Source organism: Anoplophora glabripennis, unplaced genomic scaffold, assembly GCF_000390285.2.
Source record: "Anoplophora glabripennis isolate ALB-LARVAE unplaced genomic scaffold, Agla_2.0 scaffold222, whole genome shotgun sequence".
Lineage (NCBI taxonomy): Eukaryota > Metazoa > Arthropoda > Insecta > Coleoptera > Cerambycidae > Anoplophora > Anoplophora glabripennis.
The window spans coordinates 534,940-562,879 of NW_019416366.1; the positions used below are offsets into that span (position 1 = coordinate 534,940).

The window sequence follows — 27,940 nt, forward strand, 5'->3', positions numbered from 1 at the left end:
AGAAAAAACACGTCCTCATTAACAAATTTTTGGCGTTACCACCAATATCACTAATTTTGCTCATTTCACAATTATTACATTTAACGTTTTACAGCACCTGGTAGATTTTTTAAACACTCACATATGCTCGCCTTGTAGTAAATTTAACGCTCTTTCTGATGTGGTCTTTGATGTGGCTGTAAGAATAACATATATTTTTGATTTTATGAAAAAGGGTAAAAAAATTTTTGAAATCAAGAAATGTTAAATAAAAGACTACAAAAAAATCTTATAATACTTTTTTGTTGAAAGTTACTTGTATAATAACCCCTTGAGGTTTGGCCATCAGCATCCGTTACACCCTGTATAAACGATTTTTGGTAAATCGACTTGTTTACGAGTTCTACCAGCTGTTAAAATAAATGACTCAACTTTTAGAACACCCTGTATAGTTATGTACCACTGTCTTTGCCCTGCAGTGATAGCATTTCTTGGGAAGGACACTATCCAGAAAAATATTTCAGGTTATACGTATATCTAACAAAATAGAAGACACTCTTATTTTATAAACCTTTTGAATTTGTCCGGTGTGCAGCGAGAAAAGCGGCCACTTGTGTCTGTAGTGGTGCATTTTACCATTTACCAGACACGACGGGCATGGATGATGCCCCTCTGCATGAGAGCGTCGGCGAGCCGCTCGATAATGGAGGCTTTGAAGGCGGCAGACAGGGAGGCCGGCTCGATTTTATCGGCTGGAATGTGCAGCTGAGCAACGGCGCTTTTACACTGCGTGGGCGGAAAGTCACGTGTTTTTCGTAGCCAAACGACGAGGGAGAGTTTCTCTGTAGTTATTCGATGATCAAATCGACAAAAAAAAAAACTGAAAACTGAAAATTTTCGGGAATCCGTGGCTTAAATTAAAATGGTTAGCAAATACTTTCTGTTTCTGTTATAGTCCAGTCGGCACAGGTCCAAAGTATGGCAATTGCAGTAACCAAACCCAATCGGCTTCAAATATGTTATACAGGGTGTTCCACTAAGGTCGGCGAGGTACGATATTAGAGAAAGTATAGGCCCTAGAGCTTTAGGAAAAAAATTTTAATTAATAAATCAACTAACAATAAGTGAAATCGTTGGAAACAGTTTTCAAGTTCATAGCTCTGCCGCTAGGGGCGCAATCTACATACCAAAACATATAGTTGAATTTTTCCTATTCAGGTATATTAAATAGTAGTAGTAATGGATAGTCGGATTCATTGCGCATAACTTTTGTTATTGACATTTTGTTCTATCTCTCGACGGAAAGGGTGGGGGAAGCCCCTAATGTCTGATAAAAAAAAAACATTTTTTTTAAGGATTAGCTCATCAAAATCCCATAGTTTTATACCTCATTGGAAAGGTCTTTTCATGCTTTATCTCGTGGTGTATACGTAATGTCATTTACCTACATTTGGAAACCTATAGATGGCGTTGTTTCAAAAGAATGCCGTTTTATGGATTTTTCTCAACAATTTTAAAGGCAATGCTATAGTTTCCTTTACGTAAATGAATTCAGCACAAAAAATTGACGAATATAGTATAAGTTTGAAGTTTCTAACGAAAGTGTTGTTTATTTATTGGCGCTATTTATCCAAGTTTAGGTTGTTTCACGTTTTCTTAAAAAAAGTGAAATACCAGGATAAAACTTATTATAGGTTAATTTGAAGAGCATAAAAATAGCTACATTTTGATGCCAAAAAGGGTTCGATATCTTTTTTTGTTATCAAGTTATTCGCAAATTAGTGAGCAAAAAATAAATAATGATAATGAATTGAGGAACACGACGCTAACGAAAAGACATTTAATTACCGAAACAAAACTCGCCAACTCATGCGAATAGGGGGAGTGGTTGACAGTTAAAATTCGGTTTTCTATCAATAAATCACACACAAGTGTCGATCGATGAAATGGCGCATTATCGTGCAATAAGCCATTTTTCTTCTGCGCGATATTCTAGACGAACACGATGCACCAAATGCTTCAGAACGTCAATATTGCATCGTCATTAACGGTTTGGACCGGTGGAATGAACTCTTCGTGCCAATCGTCAAAGCAAATCAACGTTGTCTTCACTTTTGACTTCACCAAACGAGATTTTTTGAGTTTTAGCTCGTCTGGTGCTTTCCACTTGGCACTTTGCCGCTTGGTTTCTGGATCATATTGGAAACACCACGTTTCCAATATGAGTTTCCACCACGTTCTCAACATCACCAGTCACAATGTTGTAGAGGAAGTTTTTGCCCTTTTGGCCTCCTTGATGATGTCCTTCAAATGTTGAATTCTGAGCAATTTTTGATCGTGAGTCAACGTGTGCGGAACAAACCGCGCACATGCTTTTCGGTAGCCCAAATGTTCGACCAAAATATGATAAATTGATGATTTTGAGATGCTCAATCTAGCTCTATGAATTTCAATGAAAATTTTGGCTAGTCTTTGATGAATTCACGCACATTTTTTAAGGAATCTGCGGAGATCACGGATTTCGGTTGACCAACATGTTGCTCATCATTTATGTCCCCGCGACCGTTTTTAAACCGCATATACCACTCATGAACTCTTCCAAGGAATGAACAATCATCAGCATAAACTTGGTTTATCAATGAAAATGTTCCGAAAAAAGTTTTACCAAGTTCAAAACAGATGTTAATATTAGTAGCTCTTGGTTAGATGCTCATTTTTGTACCAATAACACAGACATAATGTCATTTCAGAGACTTCTATTTGTCCAAATGTCATGATATTTTAACAATACATACATCAGTGAAGGATCTACCTTTCTACCGCATGTAATTACCAATAGATGGCCCCACTAGAAGTACCTATTTCTGAAAAATCCTGTTTACTTTGAAACCCATCTTAATCTTTGATCTCGAGGTCATTGACTTCTAACCCCAAGGTCATTGACGTCTGAAGACACTGGCATTTAACCCCGAGAGTCATCGACCTCTGTTGCCTTTTAGAATCTTTGGTCTTTGGTTTTGGAGGTGTTTTGACATATTCAGTGGTTTTCTGGATTTGTAGTTGGTCTTATAAGTTTCCGGTATATTTCTAACGTTATTTTGATATATTTTGCTATTTTTTAATGTAATTTTAATGTATTTTACAGCAGATTTGCAGAACTTTTATGTGATCTTTAAAATCCTTCCTATGACTCTAAAACCAATTTGAGGTATTTTGAGGCTCTTTGATCTATGGTCATACGTCGTGAAATTATTGTATTCCGAGACAGTTTTGAAGTATTTTATTTGGAAGTGACGTTTAAGTAGATTGTGCCTCGTAAAGATCATCTGAGGTATTTAGTTTTATTCTGAATTATTCTGTCAATCTTGAGTTAGTTTATTTGTAGTTTTTATCCGTGGCTTATTCCTATGACATAACACCAAAGTGATTTTTTAATTTCTCGGTAATTTTATCACCCAGTCCTCCAAAAACGCCCGAAGAGCCGTAATCTGTTCTCGTTATTTTCCTCCAAAGCGTCAGTACGTTGTGTCTAGGGTTCTGGCACTTAGGGCAATTCTTTTAGTTTTACGCCACAATACTGCTACGGGTGGGGTTTTTCCTACGATTCCGGCACTGTTATTTAGGGAATTGCTTCTCTGCGGCTGAATAAAAGTTAGAAATAAACTAGTGCATGCACGGAGCAATCTGGGAGATTGCACTCGAATGCAATTTTACATTTTTCCGGGGCGCAGCGTTCTTGTCAAAAATAAATCAGAGTCCATTAAAAACCGATTCGCAGAGGTTTTAACCCCCGTTAATGATTGTTATGCTTGCAGGATAAAAGGAAGAATTGAAATTATACGTCCATTTGTTGATTAAGGAAAGGTTTTTGCTCACAATCAGCGGCCATCTGTGGACATTGCATTTTACTTCATGGAAAAAGGCTGCAACAGGGATGTTTTCACAAATGAGATATTTAAAATGTTATTTCATTTTTTATTTTATTTTATTTGAAAATAGATACACTATTCTACATGTTTTCACTAAATATCAGAACATGAGATTGGAAATCAATTTATTTATTAGAAAATTATTTTTAATTTAAAATATTAATTGTTTTAATATTTTGTCCGTTCATTTTTTGGATCACCCTGTATATGTCATAGTGCGTTGTAACCCATGACCAGTGATGTTGTAATTGAATACGATTTTATTAAATTTTTTAGTAGGCATATGAGAGAACATTGCACTTATTTATTTGTTTGTTTCACCATTATTTGTAGCGTATTTAAGTCACTTTTCTTAACTCTATAATGTAATTTCATATCGTCAGCATTAGACAATTTAGACAATACAGGTCATTTAGAATATCGTGCATGGACAACATAAACAGCAAAGGCCTCAATACAGAACCTTGAGGGACACTTAAAAATGTAAAAAAATGATCTATATCTTAGGTATTGAAAAACTGGCTTCTAACACGTAAATACAATTGAAGAAATTCAACTAAAATTTAAATTAACACTATTTTGAAAAAAAAAACAATAATAAAACAAATAAGTCAAACAAAAAGAAAATCTTAATAAACTGATTTGCACTCAGTGCACACTGACTATATCTTTCTATCTCTATATCTATATCTCGAATAATAATGAATGCGTGTGATATAACCTACAAATTATGTCATATCGTAAATGTTATTGTTATTCAGTGTCTACTGGCACAAATTGTTAACAAAAACTGGTTATCTTTATTAAATTTTTACATTTTTATTGTCTATTGTCATGTGTAGAAGTCCTAGTGCAACTAATTTCTCCATATTTAAAAATTACTAAAGGAAAACAGCGGCTATGACATAGCTACAACAAAAAATGAATTTGGTTCCCGTCAGTTAATTTTCCGCCCTCGAATACTTCTATTAAGGGCAAGAATAAGGTTATATATTGTTGTAATCTCAACTGCCGTATATAACCAAGAAGTAAGCCCGTTTTCCCAGCTAACACTGTAACGACCATCCTGATTGAATAATTACTCTCCCGAAATGAATTTCTCGAGGAGGCATACATGTTTTGCGCAAATATTTCATGCTTCTTGTATCCTAATATCATCAACCGGAGTTCAACATCACCAGGAGTTGTAGTTGAAATTTGTAACTGTTTAACTACTCATAACTTGGAATACGTTTTCACCCAAGGTTAGCTAATATTAATCAACTACTGTGCAAATCCTCCGCTTCAAGTCTTGCTAGTGAGGGAGAGTGAAATAACGTCGAATTACCAAGGTTCTGGATGTATATTAGCCCGTATCTTCGAACAGGCACGCCATGGCTAAATGTGGTCCAATTTTCTAGTTAATGTGGGAGTATATCCGGTGGAACACTTGCCAAATATAATATTAGGGAATGGATTTTGTTATGTCTATGATTTCTCTGATATTATGCAAAGTAGGAGAGAAAGTCTACAGCGATACAGTCAGACTTTCCAGAAAAATTAATTAAGAATTATTATGTTAAACTTGAGCCGCAGTACCCGCGACATTACACATGAAATGGCCGTTTCAAATACTAATGCAGCGTGTGTTACTAATTACTACAGCCTTGTCATGCGCATGGTATGACTGCAAAGGTTATTTATTTAGATCAATTGTGTCACCTTTACTCTTTGTTAGAGCATTTTCTAATCTAGAGCCCCTCAAAAAAGTATTGTATCTGCTTTCTGTCACCTACTAAAGTTTATAACAAGGTCGACAAATCACAATATATTGTACTAGTTGGTAGAGGCATTTATTTTACTTGAATCGCGAAACTATTTCTAATAAAGGATCATAGAAAAACTTCTGCGGTGTGATCAGAAAAGAAACAGCCTCGTTTGTTGGACGGAAATGAGATTTCTCGTAGCGTCGCGTCGTTTTAAAACAGCATGAACTTTAATAGAAGCTTAGATAGGAGCCAGATTAACTGACAATAGCATTGAAACTCAATTTATAAAGTTAATCACGAACCAACGGATGAAAAAACGGGCTTGAGTAAAGTTAATTACTGGATTGTGCATTTGAAACATTTATAGTTACTTTAAAGGCTTCCGCACACTATAGGATAGCTTCCAGTTAATGTCCAACATCACTTGACAGTAGTTAGACTAACGTAAGAGTAAATCGGAAGTCTATATTGTTTTAACTTCAACACGTTTCATGTGTGACTTGTTTTATAAACAAATGTAGAAGGATTTTTAAAGGTAATTTGATGTGTAATCTATTTTGCAAACGGATTTCACCCCCGTTGTACACATATTCGATAATAATCTTGATTCAAAGGAAATCTAACTAGGAAATTATATGCTTCGCGAGATTGACTAGGAAGTTCCCAAGTTTGAATTTACTTACAGCTAAATTGAATCTGCTCCTGGCACAAATAGGGTCGTCAAATAACGGGTACGCCCCTTGAAAATGAATAGATAGATTGAATGCATTTATGTTTCTAATTATTTATGAAAATTAACAAGCATATCGTATAATTTGCTTGTTTTTATAGCTGTGTCCCAAATGTGTTTAAGAATTCAACAATTGTTTTTATTTTAACTCAACGTTTTTAATGAACATACAGGGTGTCCCATAAGCACATGATCAAAAAGGTATTGCGACATTCTTTGGCTCAAAAGAAGACGATTTGACCTAACTTTCATTAAGAAAAAATATCTAGTTCCTCTGCTATTGACTGTCAAAGTTCTTGAAAAAAAAATTGTTTTTTGTAATATCTGGAGAATGTTACTATGGATTTAAATGAAACTTGCTGTGGATTTGTTCCTAAGTAAAACTCATGTTTTGATGAAGCAACCGCGTCCATCTGCCTTGGGCAGTACAAGAATTACCAGAACTTTTTATTTGGTCGCTGGAATTAATTCATTTTATCTTTATTGATGCATCAGTCCTTTTTCGAGATTTTCGTGTTCTTGGTAAAATCTTGTAGCATTCATAGTTCTACGCAAATTTTTTTTTTTTTATTTTGGACATTATCACTACTACTCAAGTACAACAAATACTCTAAAATTGAACTAAAACTGAAAAAAAAAAATTGCGTAAAAACTATGAATGGTACAAGATTTTACCAAGAGCACGAAAATCTCGAAAAAGGACTGATGCATCAATAAAAATAAAATGAATTAATTCCAGCGACTAAATAAAAAGTTCTGGTAATTCTTGTAGCAAGACACTCAAGAATTTACCACTAACCCAAGGCAGATGGACGCGGTTGCTTCATCAAAATATGAGTCTTACTTAGGAACAAGTCCACAGCAAGTTTCATTAAAATCCATAGTAACATTCTCCAGATATTACAAAAAACATATTTTTTTTCAAGAACTTTGACAGTCAATAGCAGAGGAACCAGACATTTTTTCATAATGGAAGTTAGGTCAAATTGTCTTCTTTTGAGCCAAAGAATATCGCAGTACCTTTTTGATCATGTGCTTATGGGACACCCTGTATATTCTATTATTATTTTAAAGTTAATTCAAACAACTTCTTTATAATCTTAACTTGTACTCTTGCTGTCCTGTCATCACCCTTAATTAAAAGAGATCCTCTTTTACATTTGCTTGAGATTGTTTGATTAGATAGTTTCCCTTCTCATATGGAATTAATAAATATTAACAGAACGAAATTATGTATAATACGATTTTATCGAAATATGCAAGGTTCCAAAGAAGCCCAAAACGTAGATCTCTAGATATCCCTTTGGTGTCCTGTATCTCGCGGGGTATTATAAAAAGAATTACAGGTAGCCTTAGTGTCATTTTAACTGCCCCTATACAAGTCTGAGAGATTATACAATTCTGAGAGGCTAAGAAAAAATTAATATTTTTACGTTAAATTAATAATAATAATAATAACATATATTAAAAAAATAATAATTCCGTTATGTTCCATTCATATTAAAAGCAATATAAAACATATTAAAAGGGGCCTGTATTCCTAAACTTCAAGGTCAAATACCTTAGGGTGAGTTTTATAGAAGAAATTTATATGAACTTTCTTTAGCGGTCGATCCTATTCCCTTCCTCTTGAAATAGTATATTAGAAAATGCCTTTTCCACTTGGTTCACCGTTCCAAGTCAGTACGAGATATTTTATCGATATCAGTCATTCAGACAACTTCTTCATTAAAAATCTAACTGTATGTATGTATTAGCTGTCAAAAAATATATATCTTCCAACAAATACAGACCCTTTTGCCTTATTATTAAACATTATTGTTCTCAACTTTCAACTATCTGCTCAGAAATACTCTTCCAAACTCATGTGAGCTTTCTGCAATGAAACAACTTTATTGTAGTATATAACCAAGATTTTGGGTTATATATTCACTAAGGAAGTCCACTGTTTGAAGTTGAAAACAATAAAGCCACATCAATATACTAAAACTTCAATCTCTTCCTTAAGCATGCAACTGTATATCTTAAGGCATCAGTGATTATTTGAGCTTCTACCAACTTTCCACAAGAGTAAAATTTCTAACTGAAATATGTGTATATTGTAAAATATTTGAACAAAATTTCCTTATATTGTAACACTAGTAATATGTACATTTTTATTCGATGGTCAAATTTATTTTAAGCAGCATAAAGCTTTTGGAATATCTCTCAACCTAATAGAACTTGTCACTTATGTTATTAGTTCTCTAGTGCCACTGGCAGATGTCTTAATATATTTTATAGCAGCTCAACGCTGCAGTATATCAAAAGATCTAAAAGCCTAATAAATATCAAAGTAATAAAGAAACGGACTGAAATTCACCTCCAACCGAGAAATATGAGTATGAGTTACTTCGAATGCCTAAAAATTTAAATTCCGAGAAAACCTATCAGTCTCTCCCAAGTTCATTATTTACCTAGACTGGAAGGGGCCCACCCTCGTAGTTCCGAACTGTCAGAATAATAGACATGCAAATGTCGTGTCAGTTTTACATAGTTCCAAGCCAAACTGTTGAATAAAACATTCTGCTCAAAATGCAACCAGTTACAGGCAACTCCAGCCATATCGTTTACCAATTACAGTTGGCGGTCTGATGGCTTCCATCACGAAATTTCGTTAATAGTTGCCAGCGATTTCCGGGCATTTTTCATGAAACGCGAATGGAATAGGCATGCAACTGGTTGTTAAAGAAACAATAAAATTACGCGAAATAAAAATTTAATCGAACTTTCAAATATGAATTCGTCTAAAACAAGAAGCAAAGTGTAAATTGACCTCCTTTATATATTTATAATTGGTCAATCTTAGATAACGACACTCCCAAATATCCCTGTCACCTTTGTGTACAAATAAAGGTGACAGGGACTTTTTGGGTGTGGCGTCCCCTAATATTCTCTTATCTCTGAGTTTGACCGGTTGTAACTATATTCACATAAATATAACACAAAGATAATCAGCAAAGGAAAATAAATAAACAGGGGATAAAGACCATTGAAATGATGTCAAACAAGGAAAAAGTTATGAGGTATGACTTGATCTATCTTGATCTCTTAATCTATTCGTGCAGTTTCTGTATTTAAAGTGAAATCACACTGTATATACTAACGTGAATAAGTTTGGATTACTGTGAAAAACTAAGTAATATACCTAATAAAAAATACCACGTACGTCATTGGATTCTAAGCAAAAAATACCTACTACGTACGCCATTGGATTTTAAGCAAAGAACTGAATATCTTTACAAAAATAAAAAAAGGTTATATAGAGCATCAAAGAAACAAAATTAGCGTCCTGTATCTATAAATCTTAGCAAAATATCGATACCTGTTTTTGCTAATCAACATTTTTCGAATATCGAAGTGGTGCCATCTAATCTAGTTTTTTAGGGAAATAGGAGGAATTTGGCCCATTCTACAGTTTATCATAAAATGGTCTATACAGGGTGTTTCAGGATTAAGTCGACAAACTGTAAGGAGATATTCCTCATAAAAAAAAATAAGAAAAAATCAAGTATAAATTTTTTTCCAGAGACGCTTCATTTTCGAAATATAGGGCTTTAAAGATGTTTTAAAAAATTCGAATTTTTTAAATAACTGCTAAATGAAGAAGGCTGTTTAAGTCAAATTTGTAATGACACATCTTCTTATAAGATACCATTTTTTCATAGAAGTGGCCAGTGGCGGAGTTATGGGGACTCATTAAATTATTAAAAAAATGAATACGGCCCTACTGAAAATAAAAAATGATGCTGTTTTTAGATAGAACAGTTTGTTATTGACAAAAAGTATACATTCACTTTTTTCCTAACTCTTATAATTTCATGGCAAAATTGATTTTTCGGAAGAGTGCTTCTGGATTCTGTCGATAAACTTTAGGAAGACGTTCCTCATAAAACCTAAAAAAATATAGTACCTATTAAAATTGGTCTTAGTCTCGAGTATGTGTGGGTCAAATAAGCCTTTTTTTCTCCCCTTCCCTTGGGTTTAACCAATAGTATTAAAATTATTTAGGAGACGCTTCGTTTTTGAGATATAGGGTGTTTTTTTTAGAAAAAAAATTATGTTGATGAAAAAAATAGAAATATTTAAGTACCTAACATCTAATGTGACTATGTCGTAATGCGACAACGTAACGACCCTTTCAGGCGGTTTGTAGTTACTTCATTAACTTGTGTTGTACTTTTAAATAAGATGGCAAACAATACATGAAAATTTATTTGTAAATTGAAACAACCAAAAAATTACCAATTAATATTATACCTAGACAAAGCGAAAAGTGAATCAAAAATGAAATGATTTAAAAAAATATTTTGTTCGAAATGGGCGCCTCCGGACTGCAGACAAGCACGACATCTTCTGATTGTGGAGGTAGTGGCCGATCGACACTGAATTGGAGTTAATTCTCGACACGCTTGGACTATTCGCTGTCTTAGATCTTCTAGGGTATCAACTGGCACCTCGTAGACTTTTTGTTTAACAGCACCCCATTTTTGATTCACTTTTCGCTTTGTCTAGGTAACGAGCGTTCAAATAAAAACGTGGTCGAAGTTGGCTCTGACACATTGGACGTAGGGCGTAGCTTATAGCGACCAACTTAACCCCATTTCTCAACGAGCTGTATAGCAGCTGTCAGTTTCTATAACGTTAATGACTATATAACTTTATTTTAAATAATAATCGTGATAACAGTAACAAACAATTAAAGGAGCTGCGGAAAGTGTCCCCCTCCTTGTTCCAAGCACTTTTCACATCTGTTCCTCAAAGAATTAAAGACATTTTCTAAGATGCTCGGGGTATTGTTAATTTCACGAATCTTGTCTATAAGTCGAGCCTGCAGATGGTTTAAATCAGGAATAGGCAGTTCAAAAATAGTGTTTTTAAGGTAAGGCCACAAAAAGAAATCACACGGCGTAATATCACATGACCTCGGTGGAAATTCATGTTCAGCATTGAGACTTATTAGTCGATTTTGACTCCACATTCTCATATTCTGTGAGTTTACGTAACCACTTAAATGAAACCAGGCTTCATCAGAAAAAAAAAGGTGATATTATGAAGTTCACCGTAGTTGTTTAAAAACCATTCACAAAATACAGCCCGTCGCGGAAAATCAACTTCATGAAGTTCTTGCTGACAAGTTAAACGATAGGAGAACAAACGCAAAACTTTTTTTAACACTGTGTGGCAGGTACCGACTGATACTCCCACCATTTGTGATAAAACACGTACAGAAGTTCTTGGCGCATTTTCCATTATTTGTTGGACATTTTCTTTTAATTCTTCAGTCCGCTTTTTAGGTCGGCCGCTTCCTTCTTTTCTTGTTACACTGCCCGTTTCACGAAAAACATTAACACAACGCTGAACTGCACTTTGAAAAATGTTGTACTCAACAACGCCGGGAAATTGATTTTGAAATTCTGTGAAACATTCCTCAATAGAATACTTCCATATTCCATCAATCTTGCGTCCATTTCTAAAGTAGGACTCTATGATAAACACTTTTTGTTCTTGAGAAAACATCATTTTAAACGCTTTTTAAAACGAAAATATTCAAATTGATAGCGGCGATATAGCGCTTTGACAGATGACGTTTAAGTTCATTTGCTATACGCTACGCCCTACGTCCAAATTTTCAGAACCAACTTGACCATGTTTTTATTTGAACGCTCGTTATAATATTAATTGGAGTCGTTACGTTGTCGCATTACGACATAGTCACATTAGATGTTAAGTACTTAAATATTTCTATTGTTTTTATCAACATAATTAAAGAAAAAAACACCCTATATCTCAAAAACGAAGCATCTCCTTAATAATTTTAATACTATTGGTTAAACCCAAGGGAAGGGGAGACAAAAAGGCTTATTTGACTCACACATACCCGGTATTAAGACCAATTTTAATAGGTACTATATTTCTTTAGGTTTTATGAGGAACGTCTTCCTAGTTTATCGACAGAATCCTGAAGCACTCTTCCGAAAAATCAATTTTGCCATGAAACTATAAGAGTTAGGAAAAAAAAGTGAATGTATACTTTTTGTCAATAACAAACTGTTCTATCTAACAACAGCATCATTTTTTATTTTCAGTAGGGCCGTATTAATTTTTTTAATAATTTAATGAGTCCCCATAACTCCGCCACTGGTTGCTTGCGGGACTTCTACTTCTATGGAAAAATGTTATCTTTTAAGAAGATGCGTCATGCCAAATTTGGCTTAAATACCTTCTTCATTTAGAAGTTATTTAGAAAATTCGAATTCAAAAAAAATCCTTTAAAACCCTATATTTCGAAAATGAAGCGTCTTTGGAACTTAATTATATTTAATTTTTTCTTATTTTTTTATGAGAAATATCTCTTTAAAGTTTGTCGACTTAATTCTGAAACATCCTGTATAAGAATGTACCCATATTGGCCATAAAGGAGTTTAGTTACAATTTAATACAATTAACTACACTGAAGTAAAGTAAAAACCACCTCGACATCTATTCATATAATTTCAGTTTCTCCCACTCAGTAAAATGAAGTTAAAGAAGATGGAAGTATCAAACAAAAAAAAAAAAAAAACGAAATGGACCTTGAAATGCTGGCGAACGAATTATCCCATAAAAAGTTGTACTTGCAAAGTTAAAATAATGAACCTTAATAAATTAGAATTAATTCTCTTCTACATTCACATATAATAATATAATAATGGAAATCACTAGAAGATGAATTAAGATACGTCTGTACAACCAATATCTTTCTTATTTGAAATGGCAGTTTCTGACGGTCGTGTCATAGAACGTTCCTTCACAAATTTCATCTGCGGATTGAAAACTAACGCCGTGCTGCGTGACTACTACAAAGCCTATTGGAAGTCTGCATGAGTCCAGCCCTTCCAGAAAACCCTTTAAAGCGGATGTACACGTCTGCGGAACTCTCAATCAATATTCGAGTTGCCAGTGGAATTTCAGGCGACGCGATCCAAGTGTTTCATTCTATTTTTGCTCGCTCTTTGCAGACGTTTCCAGCGTCGAAGGAATGCCATTAATATTACTACGACTCAGTGGAGGAATTCGCTTTTTTGCACAATAATTCCTTAATAATATAATAAGTCCCGGCGAAATTTCAATGCTTATTAAAATACGGCATAATGTGATGCTGGAACTTGATAGTTCTTTTTTATTTTTCGGAAGCAACGAATAGCTTTGAAGAAACCTTTAGTCTTTGCGACTTTGGGAAATCCTACGTTTGATAAAATCTTAATTGAAATTTTATTATTATTAAGGAGGTATATCGGGGTCCGAGGGAAGTGAGGAGCGCAGGGGGGGTCCCATGCTTTTCTTATGGGACTAAAGCCCGCTGCCAATTTGAAAAAATTAAATTCTTTTGAAATTATTTGCGATAAACATTATCTATATAGCAAATAAATCTACTCATATGCACAAAGCATACATATTGACTAATTAACAACAACATAAAAATATCATATTTAAATAGTTTTAAATTATATTTAATGAACGCATAAAGACTATGTAGGTGTGACAACAGCGCTAATAATTGACTAGCAGTTGTACACACAGCGAACCTACAGACCTCGGACATCGGAGATATTGCGCGTCAAATTCGGGTAAAGATGCGTACACGTTCAAAAATGTATTGTGTGAAAACTATAATATAATTATTATATATAGCAAATATATCGTATTATACTCGCGAAAATTTGTATCATTTATTTAAAATCCGTAAATCATGTGAACTGGTAAAACAACGAGAAAATAATTATGTTAATTTAATTCTAAAGAAATGCCCATCTCTCGTCCAAGTCAAAGAAAATATTGGATGCAATTTTGAAGGTTCTGTGATAGAAATTACATTATTACTCTCTGTTCGTGTTTTTCAGCTCTATTTTAGTAATGTTACAAAATTTTTGCAACTATAATAATTTTTTAGATATAAAGTTTGCTGAGAAATATTTATGCTCCTTTGTTATTCCGTACAAATGCTTTTATCACAAGTATTACTAATTATATTAATCAAGTAAATAAAATTTTATGTAACCCTGAATATTGCTGGGTACGGATTACGATGTTTTTATAAACCATTAAATATATTAAAAGGATTTATCAACTGTATTTTTTATTCCAATAAATATATCACAGCTTCCTAGTCTTTTTTAAATAATCTAGTTTTTTAAAAACATTACAAAAAATCATCTGTTGTGGATAATTTATTGTTGATAACAATGTACATGGGATTTAAGAAAAATGTATATGTTTGAAATCAATTTCGTTTTTATCAAGTCTTTCAAATGTATTCCCTCCTTGCTGTCAGCTGATTGCGACGTTGCCACATTAATCCTCAAGTCAGACTGAAATGCAATTATTGGTTTCTGTTTCTAGTTAATACAGCTGTACTATGTTCAAAACTTACATTAGTTTTACATCAAAAATAAGATAATACTGTGTACTATTTATGGATTTTTTTTTTGTTTCACAATTTCTACATTTTTTTCTCAATTATGGGCAAAAAAAGAGCCTCACCGTCCATCTTCGCCATATAAACCTATGTTAAAATGAACAACTTTCAACAACAATATCTCAAAATCTAGATTCAAAAAATATTTCAAAAAATATGACGCACAGAGGGAGTACTGGGTAATGCGCTATATAAATTTCAAGTACATCTGTGCATTTGAGTAAACCCGATATACCTCCTTAAAAGGAGTGTCTACCTTTATATTTCCAATTGCTTTTTAGAACTAGGCAATATGCCATCTTTGTTTATATTTTCGTATGTTTTTTATCTTAAAGAGATAACATTAAAAAAGTAAAAAGGAACTAATTTCTTGTTCTTAATATTAATTACTTTAATTATACAGTGTGTTAATGAACTTATGTTAAATATTTTTGTACATGTCTGTTATGTCAAAATGAGGTAAATACATGGATTTGTGTTGAGTAAAATGTAATTTTAAAATCTGACTTACCTCAACATTGCAAGGAGCCACCTTTTGAGAACTGCTGATGTTTGATGTACCCACCCTTACGGATACGTTCTGCTACTAACAATTCGCTTGCTTAAAGAGTCTCGTAAATAACACACAATAATATTGATCCTTTATTGGTAATATACATTGAGTTTCACTTTTCACAAAAGTACAATAATGTCTTAATTATTTTAAATAAAAACATTTTGACATTTTAGTACGAAATAATTACTGCAAAGGTGAAAATATTCTACACTGAACTTTTTTTAACGCGCATAGACAAAAAGTTTTCTCGAAAATTTATATCTGTATAAAAGACAAAAATAAAAAGGAAAAGATTTGCTGACTTTTATAGATTTTAATCTAAAGATTACATGATATTAAAATAACTGTTTGTTTGGGTACCCACATCATGAGCACTTTCATTCATTCAAATCTGGTAGAGGGAGCTTTCCAGGAAATTAGAATATGACATTAACTTTTATATAAAAAAATATTATAATATATATTTTTTTATGAAAGTTCACCGCTTCTTCAATTTTAGAACCGGACGCCTATGACTTAAATCAAATTTATTTGTGCCAAAACAACTTTGCAAGTAATTATTTCATGCTAAATTGTGAAAACGTTTCAATTACAAATAAGAGAGGTATACAGAGTCCTCCTAGAAAAGTGAAGCACAGATACATATACATAAATAATATATGGGAGTGGTTTTTAGTGTGTCCAGACACTGCTGGTTAGTAAATGCCAGTCGTCTGGGTAGACGTTCATGCACATGGCTCGATAGCTCCGCAGATATTGCCTTGCTGGGCTCCGCCGGCTGTATTCGAATCGTGCCGGATTTTATTCTCATTGGAAATTCGATAATGTGGCTTTTTTTTGCTTCCTCGTGGTCACTCACACGATACTAGTTCTTGCTTAAACAACAACTGACTTGTTTTTTAAGGCTTACTCAAATTTCAATGTTAGAAATTCGATTCAATTTGTATTTTAAACGCAAACATTTGCTTATAACAAATCGGAATTATTAAACTGAATACCACTGTTTGGAATGTTTTAATTAAATTACGTTTTATGACCCTTTATTGCATGTGAGTCTTATAATGCAATTTTAGTTATATCGGCGATATTATAAATGTCAGAATTGAAAGTTTAATTACGATAGAAATGCAAATATTTGGTTAGGGATCTATTTCGGGCTCCTTTATTGAATTTCATCTGACACACATTCAATGAAATATTATATTGGCAGCTGTACCACATTTGAATTATATATATATAAATGAAAAACGACGTCTAACTTGTATAGTGTTACAATTTGATAATTCAGTTAAAAAGGACGTTTTACTACGTTTTAATTTGAGCTCAACTCGGTCACCCGTCACTAGCAGCGCTTGACAAAAAAGACGACTGACAGTGCTAATTCACCTCAATCAAAATTATTACACACGATCCTGAACAATGTTTAAATGCGGAAAATTATCTGTTCCATATAGCGAGATTTATTCGGTTGTTGAAATCATATGTTGACATTTTCTTTTATCTACGATGTCCCGAATTTACTGAGCTATATTTTATTAGCGCATTCTTCGACTAAAATAGTAAAAATGGTTTATATGAACTTAGGCGCAGAAACACACCTTAAAAGCAAGCCACTGGGAATTATTTTTTCTTGTGTGTTATTCTTATTGCGAGTTTAATGGCTAAAAGTAATTTTTAAATTTTAGTCAAAGATTATTATTAAAACCATATCTACAAGATGATGCAGAAAAAATAGCATATAAGTAAATACACTTAGAATTAATATTGGGATGTTTCACGTCAAGCGGATCACCGACATGGACAAAAATTGCGTGGAACGATCGAGACGTGTAAGGGCTCAATATGTTCATCTAGTAAGAGACTTTCAAACGCAGAGTGGTACTTTTTAAAAACCCAAAATGGCGGACCCAATATGGCGGCCGGAAGCTGGAGAAAACCTGAGTGTAAGGCAAAAAAGGGTTGTGGAAAAAAGAAATTCGCAACCAATCGGGTCATTTTTTAGCTCAAATTGTAGTTGAGGGACACCTCTTAAAAGCGGGTGTGGTTGGATGAAAAAATCCAAAATGGCGGATCCAACATGGCGGTCAAAAAACCGACTTGGTGACTGAATTTTTGAAAATCAACCAATTTACACCAAACTTGGTATACGGGAGTTTTTAAGGTCGCTGATTACGAATCCGAGGTCAGATTTGCAAAATTCAAAATGGCGGATCCATGATGGCGGACGAAATTTCGGAAAATCGAACAATTACCACCAAATTTGGATTTTGGGGGTCGCTGATCATGTATCTTAGGTTGGATTTGCAAAATTTAAGATGGCGGATCCAATATGGTGGAAGATTTTATCCGCCATACTGGATTTGTCATTTTTTAATGACCTCCGAAAACCCCCCATATACCAGACTTGGTGGAAATCGGTTGATTTTCCGAAATTTCGTCCGCCATCATGGATCCGTCTTCTTGAATTTTGCAAATCTGATTCGGATTCGTAATCAGCGACGTCAAAAACCCCCGTATACCAAGTTTAGTGTAAATCAGTTAATTTTTAAAAATTTAGTCACGAAATCGGTTTTTTGACCGCCATTGAATCCTCCATTTTAGATTTTTTCATCCAACCACACCAGCTTTTAAGAAGTGTCCCTCAGCTATATTTTGAGCTAAAAAATGACCCGATTGGTTACGAATTTTTTTTTTCACAACCTTTTTTACCGCACACTCAGGTTTTCTAGCTTCCGCCATATAGCGTCCGCCATTTTGGATTTTTGAAAAGTACCACTACGTTTGAAAGCCTCTTACTAGACGAACATTTTGAGCCCTTACACATCTCAATCGTTTCACGCAATTTTTGCTCGGATCACCGACCTGGACAAAAATTGCGTGAAACGATCGATAAATAATACAGAATATTATTTAAAAACTAGGATAAAGTAATATTTAATTTTACCCATCTAGTTTTAGTGTAGTTTTGTCCTTCAATGGTTAAATTTGATAATGAGCTACCAAATACGTTTCATACTCTCAAAAACCGCATAAAGCTTGCATTGATCTAAGATTTCTTTAACTGTGAGAAATATTCTTTGCTTACCTCATTTATAACATTATATTTAGGTACTTAAAACACTACATTCTTAGGCTACAAATGAATCTAAACGTGCCTACTGCACAACTAGCCCAATTCTCTACATACGGGAGGTAACACCACACCGGGTGATCACATGATTAATCTGATTAGTCGAGCCAAATCAGATCGTGTAAATTCACACTTTTATTCGTATATTTACATCATATACAGTAAAAATACAAAGGATAAGGATTAATGCGTTTTAAAATGTAAAAGTACAACGTAAAAGGTAAGAATACATCGCAAAAAGGAAATATACATTCAAACGTGTAATTCTACACATTGTATCATATACAGGGTGGCACAAAAGTATGGAAACTCATGAATAACTCGTTAGGAGTGCATTTTCTTGAAAAATTATATATATAAATGTTTTAGGATTTTTCTCTGGCTATTCAATGGCGCCCTTGTATTCGACCTTGACCTTGATCTTCGAGGTCATTTCAAGGTCAAAATTGTTTTTTTCAAATGGGAACCCCTATTTTTTATTGTAGATTTGGAAAGTGCAGGAAATTTTACGTCCTATATTGGTCTTAACCATGTGTAAAATAGGTGTTATTGTTGGTATTGTTACCTTTTATATGGGTCATCACAAAGCAGTTATCTCTACAACAGCCGGGTCATTCGTCAGAAATTAAGAGGGTATATGAAACAAATAACAAAATTACTGTTCTGTCAATAAAAACAAGTAAATAGGTAACTCACCGGGGGGTTACACTCCCCCTAACCTTACGATTCATGGTATAACCTCCCATACGTTTCCATTACATTAATTAGCAACTATGTATCATTCTGTCTTCAACAACTAGCTAGTGTCACCTGAAATAAGTCGAGGCTCCCCCGGACGCTAACTATTAAGCATCCCAACTACCGGGTGTGTGAGTCATACTATTATTATTATGCCACCTACCTCAACACCACCCAGTATGTGTCAATCAAAGCGCATGTCAGACCCCGTAGAACTTACAAGACACACTTTGAAGGAACCACAGCCATAAAGACCGGGAACACGTGGCATGCCCTGGGGTTTTCAAAAACATAAACGAGTATGGCATCTTACTCACAAATTCACAAATCATTAAACAAATATATTCAAGCTAGCACACATATATAATAATCGACCTTATTCGGTCGCTGGCCAGGCACCACTGTCACAAAGAATAATCTCTCTCACTTTCGACGTCCCGGACTAGGGACATAAATACTTGGCTGGCGCATTCCGTATACACAGCTGAGGCTTGATTCAAAGCAACCACGACAGTCTCATTTCATAACAAAACATATATTGATTCGTATTAATACTTTAAAAACAAACAAGTGATATACATGACTTTGACAATGACCTTGCTCTTTCCAAATCCGCAATAAAAAATAGGGGTTCCCATTTAAAAAACTAAACTTGACCTTCAAATGACCTTGAAGGGCAAAGTCAAGGTCAAATCCAAGGTCACCATCAGATAGCCAGGGAAAAATCCTTAAACTTTTGTTTAAAACATTTTTTCACAAAATGCATTCTTCGAAAGTTCTGCCGTACCGGGACATTTGAAAGTCGACCCACATTTGACCTTGAAGGTCATTGTCAAAGTCATGGTCAAGACCATATTTAAACGTAAAATTTCCTGCTCTTTCCAAATCCGCAATAAAAAATAGGGGTTCCCATTTGAAAAATCAATTATGACCTTGAAATGACCTTGAAGGTCAAGGTCAAGGTCGAATATAAGGGCGCCATTGAATAGCCAGAGAAAAATCCTAAAACTTTTGTATTTATCATTTTTCAAGAAAATGCACTTCTGCATGTTCAATTCATCTTTTTCATGCGTAGAAACTATTCCAAATATGTAAAAATCCTACGAGAATTTCCAAAATTTATATCAGTGTTACAGGCAAGAAGTTCTAATAATGTTGGACAGTCAAAATATGAGTTTACAGTGTACGACGTAATTGAGTGCATTTTTTACAAGTGCCTCCAGTCATAACATTCAACTTATTTAGAAGAATTTGATGATATCGAACTTATCAGGGAGCCACCTCTATATCTCGATGATTTTAAATTGAAACTTTTAGCACAAAATATTTTGATATAGTCGCAACTGCTTTTAGTTATAGACGTCTTAGCTGCCATAAAATAAAATTAATAATTGTGTCAGCAGTATAGTATAGGACCCGGGCGATCATTTCAAATGACGTTTTCCAACAATTTACATCAACCGCAATTAATTTTTTCGTGTGATCAATTCTCGAAAAAGCGTCGCGACCTTCGCGGCGCTCAGATGAGTTATTTTAGTTTGGTTTCGGTCGGTGTCTATTTTGTAAACACAGTATCCAGTATGTCACGGGTATTTCTGGATGCACATGCTACATCTCGGTAATTTTCAGCCGCTTCATAATAAAATTCAGCGGGCGTTCGGCGGGTTTCTTGCCGAACTTTGGCAGAAAACTCAGTACGTGACTATCCGGCGGCCGAAGATCAAGGAGAATTAATCGATTATGTAAATTTTTTTCGAAGTTATGCGAAGCGCGTGTCCCTTTTCTAGCGCGGTTGAGGTTCGTCGAAGTGTGCGCTGAATGAAGACTGATTTTGATTAGCGGGTGATTAATTTGGAAGTGATTCGCCATTAGATTATCACAGTAGGTTCATGCGTTTTGAGGTGAGTCCCAAGCTTTCAGAAAATAGCGGTTTATTGCTGGTTGCTTACGTAATCCTGCACATTAAATTTAAAATTTATTGCTTTCAAGTCAACTTTTCATTTGAATATTTTACGAAACTGAATAATTTTATTAATATGCACCAGAGGTCACCAAACTTTTTTTGTCTCGTAGATCACGTGTCAGTTTTTTCTGTTGTGGTAGGCCCCCGCCTTTCTGATATTGAATTGTTACAAATTTATTAACTTCAAATATGTTTTTGACAGCTGACACCTTGCTATTCACTTTGATAGGTTTAACTGCAGAGTGGTTAAAAAACACATTAAGTTTCACACATTTATTTATTAAAACGACACAAAATGCAAAAATATAACATAAAATAACTACACAAAAAACTAAATGCTGGGATAAGCCTGATACTTTAATAGCCAATTTTCAATATCCGGCTCCAATTTGGTTAGGTTTAACCTTAAATCTCCTCGATCGGTGATTCTAATCTTTCTTTTTTTTTTGATATGATTGCCAACTGCGTTATAACCCTTTTCCATGAGGTATGAAGATCGGAAAACTATCAAAATCTTTCTTGCAATAATCCATAATATTAATTTTATTAAAAATTTTTACTTCATGTATAATTTGTAAGTCTTTTATAAGAAAGTTTTATATAAGTACATAGGTGTTATCTGTATTATGTGAACTATGAAATTATGAATTATGTGAATTTATGAAATCCAAAATTTCTGTCACGACCTGCTTAAATGGAATCCACTCTCGTGGACCCCCATTTACATGTCATGCACCCCCATTTTTTGTTTTCCCTGACATGGACCCCTTGCAGTTCGGAGTCGACTCCTAGGGCTCAATATAGACCACTTTAGGAATCAGTGATCAGTATACACAATTTTGGTACCTCTGATTACAATATACAAGGGAGAATCAATTTGGGGGAATACTAATAGTCCAATTAACTAAGCCTTTAAATCGAAATTTTGCCAACTTGGCTGAATTTTTGATATGAGTTAGTTTAAGGTATATTATAACAATAAGTGAGAGTAATTTTTTGTTCAACCCCCGGCCAAGGGTGGAAAAAGATAAAACAAAGGGCTTTTTCAAGATAACTCAAAAAGGGTAAGAGCTAGAAAAAAAAGTCTTTCATGAAAGTTGTAAAGCAGACAATTCTACATTTTCTTATACTATTACAATTAACAGAGTTAGGGAGGCTAGAAGTTAAGGGAAGATTTCAGAAATTTAAAAAAAATCATAACAAACAGAAAAATGATTGAATTTTGTAATTTTTTTTTTCAATCTGCTCTAAAATATGTAACTTTTCTTTGCAGAGAAATAGATATATTTTTTAATTTTTAATAAGAAAGTTATAACAAAAAATCAAATTTTTAATCGTTAATTTTAATGATTTAACAAAATTAAATTTCTGAAATCTTCCCTTAACTTCTAGCCTTCCTAACTCTGTTAATTTTAATAGTACAAGAAAAAGCTAAGAGACCATGTAGAATTGTCTGCTTTACAACTTTCATGAAAAACTTTTTTTTCTAGCTCTTACCCTTTTTGAGTTATCTTGAAAAATCCCTTTGTTTTATCTTTTTCCACCCTTGGCCGGAAACTTACTCTCACTTATTGTTATAATATACCTTAAACTAACTCATATCAAAAATTCAGCCAAGTTGACAAAATTTCGATTTAAAGGCTTAGTTAATTGGACTATAAGTTTCCTTTATAAAAAATAATGAAGATAGTACTTATAATACTTTTCTCATGACGTTGCGTCTTCGAGACACATGGTGTTGGAGTTGTTAATTTGTTTTTCTTCTTAAGAAAAACATGCAATCAATTTTATTCCCAATAATAATGTAATAATGAATAATTGAAAGAAAAATATGTTAAATAGGGTTTAGCATGGAAGTTATCTTAATTATCCATGTTAGCGCATCTTCTAATAAATCCGGCAAAGTATCTTCTAGGAAATTTAAGTACTGGGTACCATTAATCGTGACAGCTGCTCAACAGGTAAATGATCACCAACAGTTCGAGGCTATACATTAATTTAAAATTCATGTTGAAAATGATACATTGCTGTTGCCTGTGGATTATAGTCACTCTATTCATAACTTTTCTATAGGTTTATTGCTCTATTTCCTAGAAAACAAGATTCGTTACACTGTAAAAAAAAATACTCAAATTCACTCAGTTTTACTCAATAACGTATCAATTTCTGTCCACACACGATTGAATGAAATTTTCACTCTATTAGTATGAGTACAACTAAAATTTTATGAGTGACTCCATATATTCTTGTTTTTAATTATCCTAATGGGGTCGATGGGAATAGACAAAGACAACGCACGACAACCATAGTACGGGGTGGAGTCAATAATGAGGACATTTACTCCGATTTAGCTACAAGTGCACCAAATACGAGTTTATCTTCAGAATTTATTTAGCAGGTACCTATATTTGAGTGAAAGTACTCAGTTCTAGTTCAAATGAGTAAATTTATCAAATTGATTAATATTGAGTAAATATGTACTCAATAATTTTATTCAATGGATTAACTCCACATCTTTTTTGCTTTCACTCACACCGATTTTTTTAGTGTAGAGTTGTGATTGCATAAAGCATTTGTTACATTTTGTTTATTCCTGAATCAGTTAGAAAATCTAGACTAGCATTATTATCCTCGTTCAAAATTTTATGGACTCTTGTATGTTAATCGTTGATTATAATTGAGACGGTGACAGAATATTGTACTAGCAATGTCAAGTTATTTTGGTTACCGCATCTATCTTAATTACATAGTTAGAAGATGCGTTTTAGTCGTCTACGAAAATCCAATAGATTTAATCGCCCACTATCACTGTGACAGAATTTTTTATAGCAAGGCCTTGTTCTACATTGTATTAGTAATGCCATGTCTAATTTTGGTTAACGCATCTGTCTTGATTACTAAGTTACAGGGGGTTCTTTAGTCTTCCACGAAATAGACCTCTAATCACACACAGTAAATCCAAGTTGTCACCCTCTGAGTCGTCGGTGATAGAATTTTCGAAGCAAGCAAGCAAGGCACTGTTCTATATTGTACTAGCAATGTCATGTCAAACTTTGGTTAACGCTTCTATCGTAATTACTAATTGTACGTTACATTAATGTAATTAATGAACAAATCAACGTTCTAGTAGCATTACTTGCTTTACATCCTATTACATAAGTCTAATTCACTCCTATGTATAACGTCCTAATAATGACTGTTCTAGGAAGAACTAATTTACTATGCTGTCACACAACTAACTGTTTTTAATACCAATTTCAGACAATACAAAACTATTTTTGAAATATGTGATCAAAATAATTGAGATGTAAGCAGAAATTCAACAAAATTGAAAATCATCAGTTACAGCTGCTAAACATAATTGTGTATGTAAGTCATGCTAATTACTGCTGAACTGCACTGTCTTAAATAAGATTTATTTCTAAAATTTATTAATAAGCTTCACTGGCGCCTCCGCCATATTTTAGACTGTGCACGAGAAATATTAAATACCGAAACAGCTGGATATACATATAGACATAATAGCCCGGGAGGCAGCGACATTATTGATGTAATTATTCCTACAAAGCTGATTTTTTCTCATTTTGTTGTTTTGATATCGTAAGTAAACGGAACGGCAGTCTACCGCGCCAATGTGGGGGCAAACGTTAGTAACAATTTTTTAAACATGTAAATAAATAATACTTAAATGCCTTATACCTACAAGGCTGAAACTTTTTAGAGTGATCAATTATACCTAAAAATACAGTATAGTGATAGTCTACCGCGTCGGAAGGGGGGCCATCAAGGGTCTACCACCCACGCAAGGTGTTGAAAAATTAACTTTTTTGACTTATTTCTACAAGGCTGAATTTTTTTTCTCAAATACTTTAGTTTATAAGAGAACCAAAAAAAAAAAGTCTACCGATCATCTAAGGGTGCAAAGCCTTGATAGACGCAATGGAATGCACGATCTCCCGAGCGCAGTCGCTGCGCCGATTCACTGTAAGCCGCTCTGAATAATAACTCATACCGGGATTAAATTACAATCTACAAAGCTGCTTTTTTGTCTATAGATATCTTACAATAATTATTGTCAAATAAACGTCTTATACCTTCGATACGAGGTGGCTAAAGCTTCGGTAGACGTGGCGAAAGTTTTTGCGCGGAAGTTGCTTAAAATTCCAAATTTATTATTAATTACAGTTTTTTGAGCTTACACCATTATTTAAACGTATGATATAGTAACAACGAGCGAGCGTTAGCGAGCGAGATTTTTGCTAGTATAATAGGTATTAACAAAAGTTCAAAAATTTTTTTTTTCAAATAACTGACCTTTTTCTTTTTTAACATTGAATAATTAAATTTATTTCACTTTTACTTATAATTTATAACAATAATACTTTTCGATAATAGCGCGCGAAATGCTTGATTTGCGATTCATCATCACATTCGTCAATTACACTCGTGCGAGAATTATTCTATCGCACTAGTATCGAACAATATTTTACGACACTTATTTATAAAATAAATGATAACAACGCAAATGTTTTTTATTACAACAATATAGTAATTATATAAAAAATAAATATATTTTTCTTATTCCTCATCGCTACTGACATTTGATTCCTCATCGCCTTCCATATCATCACTATCTTCATCCTCATCATCTTTCTGGTCACACACTCCATCATTTTCTTTAAGGTATTGACAACCGTCATTTGCAATTTCTGTATCTGCAAATAGCAATATATTATTAAATATTTATTATATTATGCTAACATAAATTCACCCCCTTTAGGGTCTGAAAGTCATTTTTTAATTGAGTTTTAGACCTCCTTAAAATGCAAATATGTGTACCTGAATCTTTATCGTTCTGTAGATCAAACGTCACATCGATCAGTGATGTTTTTGAAAGCTTACAAAACTACTAACGATAAAATCTTTCGTCAAAAGGTCAAGAGTTTCGATGCATCTGCTTTACCACCTTGTCAATCAGAGCTCCGAGAACACATACTCCGAACAGCATATATTGCACAAATTTGGAGTAATGCTCACTTAAAAGAGCCTACAACATTATCCCCACTCGACTGTGGCTGGAAAGTGGATGAGAATGCAAGATATGATTTTAATTGGTTTAGTGGCGACCAATTGCCTCAGTCAATCGATGATGTGACGTTTGATCTACAGAACGATAAAGATTCAGGTACACATATTTGCATTTTAAGGAAGTCTAAAACTCAATTAAAAAATGACTTTCAGACCCTAAAGGGGGTGAATTTATGTTAGCATAATATAATAAATATTTAATAATATATTGCTATTTGCAGATACAGAAATTGCAAATGACGGTTGTCAATACCTTAAAGAAAATGATGGAGTGTGTGACCAGAAAGATGATGAGGATGAAGATAGTGATGATATGGAAGGCGATGAGGAATCAAATGTCAGTAGCGATGAGGAATAAGAAAAATATATTTATTTTTTATATAATTACTATATTGTTGTAATAAAAAACATTTGCGTTGTTATCATTTATTTTATAAATAAGTGTCGTAAAATATTGTTCGATACTAGTGCGATAGAATAATTCTCGCACGAGTGTAATTGACGAATGTGATGATGAATCGCAAATCAAGCATTTCGCGCGCTATTATCGAAAAGTATTATTGTTATAAATTATAAGTAAAAGTGAAATAAATTTAATTATTCAATGTTAAAAAAGAAAAAGGTCAGTTATTTGAAAAAAAAAATTTTTTAACTTTTGTTAATACCTATTATACTAGCAAAAATCTCGCTCGCTAACGCTCGCTCGTTGTTACTATATCATACGTTTAAATAATGGTGTAAGCTCAAAAAATTATAATTAATAATAAATTTGGAATTTTAAGCAACTTCCGCGCAAAAACTTTCGCCACGTCTACCGAAGCTTTAGCCACCTCGTATCGAAGGTATAAGACGTTTATTTGACAATAATTATTGTAAGATATCTATAGACAAAAAAGCAGCTTTGTAGATTGTAATTTAATCCCGGTATGAGTTATTATTCAGAGCGGCTTACAGTGAATCGGCGCAGCGACTGCGCTCGGGAGATCGTGCATTCCATTGCGTCTATCAAGGCTTTGCACCCTTAGATGATCGGTAGACTGTTTTTTTTTGGTTCTCTTATAAACTAAAGTATTTGAGAAAAAAATTCAGCCTTGTAGAAATAAGTCAAAAAAGTTAATTTTTCAACACCTTGCGTGGGTGGTAGACCCTTGATGGCCCCCCTTCCGACGCGGTAGACTATCACTATACTGTATTTTTAGGTATAATTGATCACTCTAAAAAGTTTCAGCCTTGTAGGTATAAGGCATTTAAGTATTATTTATTTACATGTTTAAAAAATTGTTACTAACGTTTGCCCCCACATTGGCGCGGTAGACTGCCGTTCCGTTTACTTACGATATCAAAACAACAAAATGAGAAAAAATCAGCTTTGTAGGAATTGGTGCAAAATTTCTGTCGCTGCCTCCCGGACTATAATATTTATGTGGGTTGAATTGCGCGTCATGGCATACGTCGTTATATTGTTTTTAATGTAAATACGACGGTCATACGACCACTGTGAATTTGTCAAGCTTACGCTAAAAGTTGCCTCCCGATAAATCGTGGAACATATAGTGAAAGTGTTCGTAAGAGAGCAGTCAGA

General features: G+C 33.8%; 2 protein-coding genes across 2 annotated transcripts in view; both read left to right on the forward strand.

The window, feature by feature from the left end:
- Positions 1-27,940, forward strand: part of LOC108907297 (coiled-coil domain-containing protein AGAP005037) — a 104,360-nt gene that overhangs the window by 27,302 nt on the left and 49,118 nt on the right. The window lies entirely within an intron of this gene.
- LOC111691448 lies at positions 26,015-26,776 on the forward strand. Its single transcript, XM_023454281.1, has 2 exons — positions 26,015-26,455; positions 26,580-26,776. Exons 1-2 carry the CDS (start codon positions 26,155-26,157, stop codon positions 26,714-26,716), a joined length of 438 nt encoding a protein of 145 aa, XP_023310049.1. The 5' UTR covers positions 26,015-26,154; the 3' UTR covers positions 26,717-26,776.